The sequence below is a fragment of the Taudactylus pleione genome, unplaced genomic scaffold (assembly GCF_031769625.1).
Source record: "Taudactylus pleione unplaced genomic scaffold, aTauple2 ptg000423l, whole genome shotgun sequence".
NCBI classification, from domain to species: Eukaryota; Metazoa; Chordata; class Amphibia; order Anura; family Myobatrachidae; genus Taudactylus; species Taudactylus pleione.
The window spans coordinates 1,228,692-1,241,818 of record NW_028284825.1 but is presented as its reverse complement, the minus strand read 5'-3'; the positions used below and the strand labels follow the sequence as shown (position 1 = coordinate 1,241,818).

Here is a 13,127-nt window from a genome sequence, read left to right as displayed (position 1 = left end):
AAAGAAGTGCAAGATGGAATTGTCCTTGGGCCCTCCCACCCACCCTTATGTTGTATAAACAGGACATGCACACTTTAACAAATCAATCATTTCAGCGCCAGGGTCTGCCACACAACTGTGGCTGAAATGATTGGTTCGTTTGGGCCCCCACAAAACAAGCTGGCAATTAATGTGTCCCTGCACAAACTGGCTCTACGGAGGCAAGATGTCATCCTCATCCTCCTCATCCACCGATTCCTCACCCTCTTCAGTGTGTACATCCTCATCCTCACAAAGTATTAACTCGTCCCCACTTGAATCCACCACCACAGCTCCCTCTGTACCTTCTGGAGGCTGGTCTCCCTGGAAGAGCTGATAATTCATTTTGATGAACATCATCTTCTCCACATTCTGTGGAAGCAACCTCCTACGCCTTTCGCTGACAAGGTTCCCGGCTGCACTAAACATTCTTTCGGAGTACACACTGGAGGGGGGGCAACTCAGGTAAAATAGAGCCAGCTTGTACAGGGGCCTCCAAATTGCCTCTTTTTCCTGCCAGTACAGGTATGGACTGTCTGACATGCCTACTTGGATGCTGTCACCGATGTAATCCTCCACCATTCTGTCAATGGTGACAGTATCATATGCAGTGACAGTAGACATGTCAGAAATTGTTGCCAGGTCCTTCAGTCCGGACCAGATGTCCAAACTTGGTCCTGCCTGCCCTGCATCACCGCCAGCGGGTTGCTTAGGATACCTAAGTTTTTTCCTGGCAGCCCCAGTTGCGGGAGAAAATGAAGAAGGAGCCGTTGACGTGTCACGTTCCGCTTCAGCTGACAGTGTGTTCACCAGCAGGTCTTTGCACCTCTGCAGGCTTGTGTCGGCCGGAAAGAGAGACACCACATAGGCTTTAAACCTAGGATCAAGCACGGTGGCCAAAATGTAGTGGTCTGATTTCAACAGATTGACCACCCTGGAATCCTGGCAAAGCGAATGAAGGGCTTCATCCACAAGTCCCACATGCCGAGCGGAATCGCTCCGTCTTAGCTCCTCCTTCACTTTCTCCAGCTGCTTCTGCAAAAGCCTGATGAGGGGAATGACCTGACTCAAGCTGGCTGTGTCTGAACTGACTTCACGTGTGGCAAGTTCGAAGGGCTGGAGAACCTTGCACAACACGGAAATCATTCTCCACTGCGCTTGAGTCAGGTGCATACCCCCTCCTTTGCCTATGTCATAGGTGGATGTATAGGCTTGTATGGCCTTTTGCTGCTCCTCCATCCTCTGAAGCATATAGAGGGTTGAGTTCCACCGCGTCACAACCTCTTGCTTCAGGTGATGGCGGGGCAGGTTCAAGAGTGTTTGCTGGCGCTCCAGTCTTCGGCACGCAGTCGCTGAATGGCGAAAGTGGCCAGAAATTTTTCGGGCCACCCAAAGCGTCTCCTGCACGCCCCTGTCGCTTTTCAGAAAATTCTGCACCACCAAGTTTATTGTGTGAGCAAAACATGGGACGTGCTGGAATTTGCCCAGATGTAATGCCCGCACAATATTGGTGGCGTTGTCAGATATCACAAATCCCCAGGAGAGTCTAAGTGGGGTAAGCCACTGGGCGATGATTTCCCTCAGTTTCTCTAAGAGGTTGTCGGCGGTGTGCCTCTTACTGAAACCGGTGATACACAGCGTAGCCTGCCTTGTAACGAGCTGGCGTTTCTGAGATGCTGCTACTGGTGACGCTGCTGCTGTTGCTGCGTAAGGTGATACATCTACCCAGTGGGCTGTCACAGTCATATAGTCCTTAGTCTGCCCTGTTCCACTTGTCCACATGTCCGTGGTTAAGTGGACATTGTGTACAACGGCATTTTTCAGGACACTGAGGACACTTTTTCTGACGTTTCTGTACAGTCTCGGTATCGCCTGCCTAGTGAAGTGGAATCTAGATGGGATTTGGAACCGGGGACACACTACCTCCATCAATTGTCTAAATCCCACTGCACTAATGGCGGATACCGGACGCACGTCTAACACCAACATAGCAGTCAAGGCCTCAGTTATACGTTTTGCTTCAGGATGACTGCTGTCGTACTTCATCCTCCTCGCTAAGGACTGTTGGAGGGTCAATTGTTTAGTAAAAGTAGTGGTGTTCCTACTTCCTCTCTGGGATGATGAACGACTCCCAGCAGCAGCAACAGCAGCAGCGGCAGCAGTAGGCGTAGCAATGCAGGATCCTCCAGAGGAATCCCGGATAGGAGAGTCAGTCATGCCAGTGACATGGCCTGCAGGACTACTTCCGATCCTGACTAAGGAGGAAATTGATGAGGAGGGAGTTGACGGTGTGGTTTGCAGGCGCTTGGATACAACAGGACAACGGGATTTAGGTGTCCCTGGACTGCTTACGGTCTTAGCCAAAGTTTCTGAACTTGACAGTAACTTTTTATGAACGCGCTGCAGGTGCCGTATAAGGGAGGATGTTCCTAGGTGGTTGACGTCCCTACCCCTACTTATTTCACCTTTACATATGGTACATATGGCAAGACAGTTGTTGTCCGGATTTGGATAGAAATATTGCCAGACCAAAGAGGTGGAATGTTTGGTCTTCTGCCCAGGCATGACCGTGATGGGCTTTTTCATCCCACGGACAACAACTGTCTCCCCCGGAGCCTGATTTAAACAAACCACATCACCATCAGAATCCTCCTCGCCAACTTCCTCCTCAGCGCCAGCTACACCAGTATCCTCATCCTGTTGTACTTCAACAGTGACATCTTCAATTTGCATATCAGCAAGTGGACTGTGGGTGCTCCTTTCAGCACTTGCAGGGGGCGTGCAAATGGTGGAAAGAGCCACCTCTTCCCGTCCAGTGCTGGGAAGGTCAGGCATCGCAACCACCACCACACTTGGACTCTCCTTGGGGATTTGTGATATCTTCTTAGAAAGCACAGTTCTTCGCTGTGCTTTTGCCAGCTTAACTCTTTTGATTTTTTTAGTGGGAGGAGGGCTTCCATCGTCATGTGAAGCTGAACCACTAGTCATGAACATACTAGGGATCGACCTTAGCCGTTCCTTGCCACTCCGTGTCGTAAATGGCATATTGGCAAGTTTATGTTTCTCTTCAGCTGATTTAAATGTCTTTTTCAAGGTCATTTTCCTGAACTTTGCCATTTGGGATTGTATGTGCCCTCTACTATGACATTGGGCATCGGCCTTGGCAGACGACGTTGATGGCATGTTATCGTCTATGTCATGACTAGTGGCAGCAGCTTCAGCACTAGGAGGAAGTGGTTCTTGATCTTTCTCTATTTTATTTTTATCGGAGAAAGTTTGGTCCTCCATTTATGTTATATCGATTTGATATATACGTGCGGCTAAACACAGAAAATAATTTTTTTTTGGGTTTGGACTGGAGTGTACTTTGGGGGTTACAGCACCCTTTAACGGTCAAGCCAGCCGGCCCTTATGACACAGGCGCACTCTTGGCACTACTTTGTTGATGCACGTGCGGCTACTGCGCACACAATTCACAAACACAGAAAATAATTTTATTTTTGGTTTGGACTGGAGTGTACTTTCGGGGGTTACAGCACCCTTAACGGTCAAGCCAGCCGGCCCTTTACTTATGACACAGGCGCACGCTTGGCACTACTTTGTTGATGCACGTGCGGCTACTGCGCACACAATTCACAAACACAGAAAATAATTTTTTTTTGGGTTTGGACTGGAGTGTACTTTGGGGGTTACAGCACCCTTTAACGGTCAAGCCAGCCGGCCCTTATGACACAGGCGCACTCTTGGCACTACTTTGTTGATGCACGTGCAGCTACTGCGCACACAATTCACAAACACAGAAAATATTTTTTTTTTTGGTTTGGACTGGAGTGTACTTTCGGGGGTTACAGCACCCTTAACGGTCAAGCCAGCCGGCCCTTTACTTATGACACAGGCGCACGCTTGGCACTACTTTGTTGATGCACGTGCGGCTACTGCGCACACAATTCACAAACACAGAAAATAATTTTTTTTTGGGTTTGGACTGGAGTGTACTTTGGGGGTTACAGCACCCTTTAACGGTCAAGCCAGCCGGCCCTTATGACACAGGCGCACTCTTGGCACTACTTTGTTGATGCACGTGCGGCTACTGCGCACACAATTCACAAACACAGAAAATAATTTTTTGTTTGTTTGGACTGGAGTGTACTTTCGGGGGTTACAGCACCCTTAACGGTCAAGCCAGCCGGCCCTTTACTTATGACACAGGCGCACGCTTGGCACTACTTTGTTGATGCACGTGCGGCTACTGCGCACACAATTCACAAACACAGAAAATAATTTTTTTTTTTGGTTTGGACTGGAGTGTACTTTCGGGGGTTACAGCACCCTTAACGGTCAAGCCAGCCGGCCCTTTACTTATGACACAGGCGTACGCTTGGCACTACTTTGTTGATGCACGTGCGGCTACTGCGCACACAATTCACAAACACAGAAAATAATTTTTTTTTTGGTTTGGACTGGAGTGTACTTTCGGGGGTTACAGCACCCTTAACGGTCAAGCCAGCCGGCCCTTTACTTATGACACAGGCGCACGCTTGGCACTACTTTGTTGATGCACGTGCGGCTACTGCGCACACAATTCACAAACACAGAAAATAATTTTTTTTTTGGTTTGGACTGGAGTGTACTTTCGGGGGTTACAGCACCCTTAACGGTCAAGCCAGCCGGCCCTTTACTTATGACACAGGCGCACGCTTGGCACTACTTTGTTGATGCACGTGCGGCTACTGCGCACACAATTCACAAACACAGAAAATAATTTTTTTTTTGGTTTGGACTGGAGTGTACTTTCGGGGGTTACAGCACCCTTAACGGTCAAGCCAGCCGGCCCTTTACTTATGACACAGGCGCACGCTTGGCACTACTTTGTTGATGCACGTGCGGCTACTGCGCACACAATTCACAAACACAGAAAATATTTTTTTTTTTGGTTTGGACTGGAGTGTACTTTCGGGGGTTACAGCACCCTTAACGGTCAAGCCAGCCGGCCCTTTACTTATGACACAGGCGCACGCTTGGCACTACTTTGTTGATGCACGTGCGGCTACTGCGCACACAATTCACAAACACAGAAAATAATTTTTTTTTTGGTTTGGACTGGAGTGTACTTTCGGGGGTTACAGCACCCTTAACGGTCAAGCCAGCCGGCCCTTTACTTATGACACAGGCGCACGCTTGGCACTACTTTGTTGATGCACGTGCGGCTACTGCGCACACAATTCACAAACACAGAAAATAATTTTTTTTTTGGTTTGGACTGGAGTGTACTTTCGGGGGTTACAGCACCCTTAACGGTCAAGCCAGCCGGCCCTTTACTTATGACACAGGTGCACGCTTGGCACTACTTTGTTGATGCACGTGCGGCTACTGCGCACACAATTCACAAACACAGAAAATAATTTTTTTTTTGGTTTGGACTGGAGTGTACTTTCGGGGGTTACAGCACCCTTAACGGTCAAGCCAGCCAGCCCTTTACTTATGACACAGGCGCACGCTTGGCACTACTTTGTTGATGCACGTGCGGCTACTGCGCACACAATTCACAAACACAGAAAATAATTTTTTTTTTGGTTTGGACTGGAGTGTACTTTCGGGGGTTACAGCACCCTTAACGGTCAAGCCAGCCGGCCCTTTACTTATGACACAGGCGCACGCTTGGCACTACTTTGTTGATGCACGTGCGGCTACTGCGCACACAATTCACAAACACAGAAAATAATTTTTTTTTGGGTTCGGACTGGAGTGTACTTTCGGGGGTTACAGCACCCTTAACGGTCAAGCCAGCCGGCCCTTTACTTATGACACAGGCGCACGCTTGGCACTACTTTGTTGATGCACGTGCGGCTACTGCGCACACAATTCACAAACACAGAAAATAATTTTTTTTTTTGGTTTGGACTGGAGTGTACTTTCGGGGGTTACAGCACCCTTAACGGTCAAGCCAGCCGGCCCTTTACTTATGACACAGGCGCACGCTTGGCACTACTTTGTTGATGCACGTGCGGCTACTGCGCACACAATTCACAAACACAGAAAATAATTTTTTTTTTGGTTTGGACTGGATTGTACTTTCGGGGGTTACAGCACCCTTAACGGTCAAGCCAGCCGGCCCTTTACTTATGACACAGGCGCACGCTTGGCACTACTTTGTTGATGCACGTGCGGCTACTGCGCACACAATTCACAAACACAGAAAATAATTTTTTTTTTGGTTTGGACTGGAGTGTACTTTCGGGGGTTACAGCACCCTTAACGGTCAAGCCAGCCGGCCCTTTACTTATGACACAGGCGCACGCTTGGCACTACTTTGTTGATGCACGTGCGGCTACTGCGCACACAATTCACAAACACAGAAAATATATTATTTTTTTAGCACATGGGGGGAGCACCCCTGATGGACAGAGCACCCCCTGGACAACACTGCAGCATTCCTTTAGGACTGGGACACTGCACAGGACTTTGGAGTGGACACAGCCCCTATGGAGAACTGACTGCACAACACAGTCCAGCCAGCCCCTATGGACTTTGAAGTAGTGGACACAGCCCCTATTAACAACAGCAGCACAGCACAACACAGCCAGCCCCTATGGACTTTGAAGTAGTGGACAACAGCAGCACTACACTACACTACACTACACAGCCCTAACTCCCACCCTCCCTCTTCACTGTCCACAGCCGAGTGAGAAAATGGCGCCGACGTGGGTACCTTATATAGGATCCAAAACCCGCGAGACTCGGAAGGCGGGATGATGACGTTTTGCCTCGATTTCAGATCCGAGTCAGGCGGGAAAAGTCGAGCCTGATTCGGATCGGACTCGGATCTGGGGGGCTCGGGGGGGTTCGGATTTCAGAAATCCGAACCCGCTCACCCCTAATAAGAAGTGAATAAGAAGCTGGAGCTCAAATAAGAAGTGAATAAGAAGCTGGAGCATGTATAAAATGTGATTAAGAAGCTGGAGCATGTATAAGAAGTGATTAAGAAGCTGGAGCATGTATAAGAAGTGATTAAGAAGCTGGAGCACAAATAAGAAGTGAATACGAAGCTGGAGCACATATAAGAAGTGAGTAAGAAGCTGGAGCATGTATAAAAAGTGAATATGAAGCTGGAGCATGTATCAGAAGTGAAGAAGAAGCTGGAGCACAATATCAGAAGTGAATAAGAAGCTGGAGCATATATAAAAAGTGCATAAGAAGCTGGAGCACAAATAAGAAGCTGGAGCACAAATAATAAGTGAATAAGAAGCTGGAGCATGTATAAGTGGTGAATAAGAGGCTGGAGCATGTATAAGAAGTGAATAAGAAGCTGGTGCATGTACATGTAGTGAAAAACAGGCTGGAGCATGTATAAGAAGTGAATAAGATGTTGGAGCATGTATAAGAAGTGAATAAGAAGCTGGAGCACATATAAGAAGTGAATAAGAAGCTGGAGCATGTATAAGAAGTGAATAAGATGTTGGAGCATGTATAAGAAGTGAATAAGAAGCTGGAGCACATATAAGAAGTGAATAAGAAGCTGGAGCATGTACAAAAAGTGATTAAGAAGCTGGAGCACAAATAAGAAGTGAATAAGAAGCTGGAGCACAAATAAGAAGTGAATAAGTAGCTGGAGCACAAATTAGAAGTGAATAAGAAGCTGGAGCATATATAAGAAGTGAATAAGAAGCTGGAGCATGTACATTATAAGATGTGAATAAGAAGCTGGAGCATGTACATTATAAGAAGTGAATAAGAAGCTTGAGCAAAAATAGGAAGTAAATAAGAAGCTGGAGCACAATTAAGAAGTGAATAAGAGGCTGGAGCACAAATAAGAAGTGAATAAGAAGCTAACTTCAACCTCGTGATACTTTTATCAATTTTATTGGATTTTATTAGTGTGTTTAATAAATCATTTAATTCGATAAGGTAACAATAAAATCTAGTTTGCACCATTCAGATACACACCCCCTGAGGTCATTGCTCTCCTTTTAATACAAGATATTTTCACAGGATTTCTGTTTGTGGGAGGTAGGACCTGATTCACTACCATACGCAGCTGTGTCTGCAATAGCAATTACACACACAGTTCAACTGCGATAGTATGCTAATACATTTCAATCGCTATTTCCTCATAGCACTACTTACCACACATCCGTAATGCTCAGCAAGACTGCGAAACCATCAGTACAACCATCACAGTCTCATGCACACTTGCACAAACCATGATCTTACTCAGAAATTGCTAACAACCACACATGCTATGAGACCTCAGTCTGCGTAGGCCAGCGCAGTGGATATTTTATGCATGCCCTGCAACTGCGCTTTGAAACACACTGGCACGCCTGCGTTCACCCGACCACCCCCCCATCACCACACAGAAATGGCACTTCCTGTCAATCACTCTGCGATGGCTCTGCGTAGTCACTGTGATCGCAGTCCCGATCGCAATAACTAGTTTGCACACTGCGATGCATACACATGCACAGAACGCAGCAATTGGCTGATTGCATGGGTAATCGCAGTTACATACAGTAGTGAATCAGGCCCGTAGTCAGCATCCCTGAGTGCAGGATGTCGACAGTCAAAATACAGGTGCCGGAATCCTGATAGCATCGGGATCCGGGCTCTAGTATCACAACTGACGGCATCCTGAAGGCAAGTATCTGGGGTTAGAAGGAGGGTTAGGTTTAGATATAGGCACATGGGGATGCTTAGGGTTAGGCACTATGGGGTGAGGCTTAGGTTTAGGGTGCAGGGAGGAGGAGGTCAGGTTTAGGCACTGGGGAGGGCTAGGGTTTGGGGTAAGGGTAAGCATTAGGGTACTTATCTGATGGTGTCTGGATTTTGACTGTCAAATGCCGCTGTTGGTATTCTGACCGGCGGCATCCCAATCGCCGGGATCCCATACCCAACCCCCATTTGTAGTAGTTCTGCAGGTTGTTTTTAATAACAAAATGATTTGCTTTTTACACTTATTTTTAATTAAATCAGAGAATAGACATTTTTATAAATCTTACCGATATCAGTTATCATTGGTGTTTCAGCAGTTATCGTTGTTGTTTTACTCTGGGTATTAACAAGTGTCTCAGTAGTGGGAGAAGAGGCAGCAGTGGTAACAGTAGGAGTTGCAGTAGTGGATGTAAGGCTGGCAGTAGTAGGCATAGCTGTTGTGGTTGTGATGCCAGTAGTAGGAGCTGTGGTAGTGCTTGTAACAGTCGTAGGAGCTGTGGTAGTGGATGTAAGGCCAGCAGCAGTAGTAGCTGTAGTAGCTGCAGTAGTGCTAATAAGACCAGCAGCAGTGGTTGAGAGACTGGCAGTAGTAGTAGCTGTGGTAGCTGTTGGGAGGCTGACAGTAGTAGTGGCTGTGGTAGCGGTTGGGAGACTGGCAGTAGTAGTAGCTGTGGTAGCGGTTGGGAGGCTAGCAGTCTTAGTAGCTGTGGTAGTGCTAATAAGACCAGCAGCAGCGGTTGAGAGGCTGGCAGTAGTAGTAGCTGTGGTAGCTGTTGGGAGGCTGACAGTAGTAGTGGCTGTGGTAGCGGTTGGGAGGCTGGCAGTAGTAGGAGCTGTGGTACCAGTTGTGAGGCTAGCAGTAGTAGTAGCTGTGGTAGCGGTTGGGAGGTTGGCAGTAGTAGTAGCTGTGGTAGCGTTTGGAAGGCTGGCAGTAGTAGGAGCTGTGGTAGAGGTTGTGAGGCTGGCAGTAGTAATAGCTGTGGTAGTGGTTAGAAGGCTGGCAGTAGTAGTAGCTGTGGTAGCGGTTGTGAGGCTGGCAGTAGTAGTGGCTGTGGTAGTGGTTGGGAGGCTGGCAGTAGTAGGAGCTGTAGTAGCAGTTGGAAGGCTGGCAGTAGTAGTAGCTGTGGTAGCGGTTAGGAGGCTGGCAGTAGTAGGAGCTGTGGTAGCGGTTGGAAGGCTGGCAGTAGTAGTAGATGTGGTAGTGGTTGGGAGGCTGGCAGTAGTAGTAGCAGCTGTGGTAGCGGTTGTGAGGCTGGCAGTAGTAGTAGCTGTGGTAGCGGTTGGGAGGCTGGCAGTAGTAGTAGCTGTGGTTGCGGTTGGAAGGCTGGCAGTAGTAGGAGCTGTGGTAGCAGTTGGGAGGCTGGCAGTAGTAGTAGCTGTGGTAGTGGTTGGAAGGCTGGCAGTAGTAGGAGCTGTGGTAGCGGTTGGAAGGCTGGCAGTAGTAGGAGCTGTGGTAGCGGTTGTGAGGCTGGCAGTAGTAGGAGCTGTGGTAGTGGTTGAGAGGCTGGCAGTAGTAGGAGCTGTGGTAGCAATTGGGAGGCTGGCAGTAGTAGTAGCTGTGGTAGTGGTTGAGAGGCTGGCAGTAGTAGGAGCTGTGGTAGCGGTTGTGAGGCTGGCAGTAGTAGGAGCTGTGGTAGCGGTTGGGAGGCTGGCAGTAGTAGGAGCTGTGGTAGCAGTTGGGAGGCTGGCAGTAGTAGTGGCTGTGGTAGCAGTTGGAAGGCTGGCAGAAGTAGGAGCTGTGGTAGCGGTTATGAGGCTGGCAGTAGTAGGAGCTGTGGTAGCGGTTGGAAGGCTGGCAGTAGTAGGAGCTGTGGTAGCGGTTGTGAGGCTGGCAGTAGTAGGAGCTGTGGTAGCAGTTAGAAGGCTGGCAGTAGTAGGAGCTATGGCAGCGGTTGTGAGGCTGGCAGTAGTAGTAGTGGCTGTGGTGGCAGTAGCAGTAGTAGAAATGACAGATGTAGAGTAAGTGGACAACAAAAAGGAGCTGGCTGACATTGTAGAATTGAGGCTGGTGATTCCATTTTTAATGGATCCAATGTAGTAAGGTTGTCCTGGCATCTTCTGTACTGTGACATAACCTCCACCATTAGAACCTTTTCCAGCATGAATGGCAGCCAGGCATACAGGAGTTTTCTGTAGACATCAATGTAAAGATGGAATCAAACATGAATGTTTATACAACTAATAATTAAAAAATTAGATATTTTAAAAGAATAACTGATTTTCATTCAGCGCTGCTCATTATTAGTCTTTTCATGGAACTCGACCTGTTCTTAGGACTTGTCCCATTGATGAGTTCTTACTACTAAACACAGTTAGTACCAAGCAGTGGAATGGAGGGCCTGCAGCCAGCAGCTTTTTACCTTTTCACTGACTATTGCTGTTAAATGTAGCTAATGATCTGGTATTGTAACGCTGTGCTATGATGTCTCCAGGGCCATTGAGAGCTGATCTGGGCCTGGGTACTGTGGTCAAATCCGTGAGGTGTGGCCATGTCGTTTCTGAAAAAAAAAATACTGGACCGGATTCAGACCAGGTCGCTCTGACAGAGCGTTCGCACTGAATCAGGGCCGGGTTTTTTTTTTAGAACGGCCTCCTGGCAACTCGCATAGCTGTGGGTGACCACCCACAGCTACAGCGAGCAGCCGTGATGATGGTCCTGATGGTCAAGACCAATGCGACCATCGGTATTGCGATGAGACCCTTGTGGTAGGGTCTCGTGGCCGCAAGCCCCAGAGAGATTTTGGCTCTAACAGAGCTGGAATCTCTCCACTGACATCACTCGTGATGTCAGTGGGGCCGCCCCCAAATGACAGGCGTTCTCACTCAACATCAACAGCTCGCCCCCTTTGTTGAGAGACAAGGAGCGACGGAGTGCCCATCGCTAGCCGGGTCTCGCACATGCGCATGACGGAGCCGGCTCCGTCGTGCGAATACGCTGTGAGCCACCATCGACCCGGTTGCGAGTGCTCAGCGAATGCGACCAGGTCTGAATCATGCCCACTATGCGCTGTGCCACTTTGCTGCAAAGGGGTTACATTTGTCCCCCTCAGCAGCTGACCTGGGCTTCTCCAACAAGCCCTTAGATGTTACACTCTAATGCCCTGGCACAGGCACTTTCAAATAGGCAAAAATCTTGTAGTTTTTGGTTTGTACTGTATATGCATCCAAAATTACTCTGACACAGTGGGCTTACAAAAATTTGCTAATGACACTGGTGTCTCAGATTCACCGCTTTTGTACAAAACACTCAACATCAGGAACATTGGTCGCACCATCAAACTTCTGAGCAACCATATAGTGTCTCAGAATAATACAGATATTGTGCTGCGCTCTACCTTATTATATTATAATGCTATGTTATGCCATTGATACAATCAAAACTTTATATCTTGAGCCACAATCTGTATTTACACCCGCTAATAAACTAAGACAGTATTAGATCTATAAGGTCTTTACTATTAATATCAAAGCAAAATGCAAATGGATTGCAAGTGTCACAAGTAATCACAATGCATGAAAAAATGAACTAAAATAAGATGAGATTAAACATTCCGTAATACAGTGTCAGATGACAGTTTCAAACATGATATAAGTATATAAATCTTCCGTTCTTATCTTAGTACGTAATAGTTCTTCTTAAACCCAATTTTTTAAATCAGTGGTTCCCAAACTTTTTCAGTTCATGGCACCCTTAGGGTTTCTTTCATTTTTTCAAGGCACCCCTAAGCCAAATGAATTACCTGTTACTGCCCTTTATGTATTTCCCCCTGTAGTAGTGCCCTTATTCAATGCCTCCAGTAGTAGTGCCCCCTAGCAATGCACCCTGTAGTAGTGCCCATTATGCAATGCCCACTATAGTAATGCCCCTTATTCAGTGCCCCCAGAAGTAGTACCCCTTATGCAATGCCCACTGTAGTAGTGCTCCTTATGTAAAGTCCTCTGTAGTACTGCCATTTATGTATTGCCCCCTGTAGTACTGCCTATTATTCAATGTCCCCTGTAGTAGTGCCCCTTATGTAAAGTTCCCTGTAGTTGTGCAATGAGTTGGAAGCGTTTAATGAATGATGATGAATATTATTGTGTAACTATGGGATCTATTAATAGTGTGTGTATGTGATGATGTGTGTAGTATAGTGTCTGTATATGTATATGTGTAATAATATATCTGAAACCACTACCGTAAGAGAAAAACAAATGAAATAAGTTTAAATTAAAAATTGAGATTAAAAATAACAGTACCAATAAGGAAAATAATTAAAATAAATGAAATAAATAAACAAGTAATTAAATAAAATGCATAGAAGACTAAAATAAATGGTGTTGGAAAATAGCAGCATATAATGTTTAAGCTCTTTTACTGAGTGAATTGGGTGCCCGCTGCTGTAATGCAATGATGCGGG

General features: G+C 47.1%; 1 protein-coding gene across 1 annotated transcript in view; it reads right to left on the bottom strand.

The window, feature by feature from the left end:
- Positions 1-13,127, bottom strand: part of LOC148506145 (uncharacterized) — a 150,543-nt gene that overhangs the window by 65,416 nt on the left and 72,000 nt on the right. Inside the window, exons 6-7 of the mRNA XM_088447195.1 lie at positions 10,089-10,857; positions 9,015-9,995 (exon numbers count right to left, since the gene is read on the bottom strand). Coding sequence (XP_088303321.1) covers positions 9,015-9,995; positions 10,089-10,857 — 1,750 coding nt within the window. The remainder of the gene's footprint in view (positions 1-9,014; positions 9,996-10,088; positions 10,858-13,127) is intronic.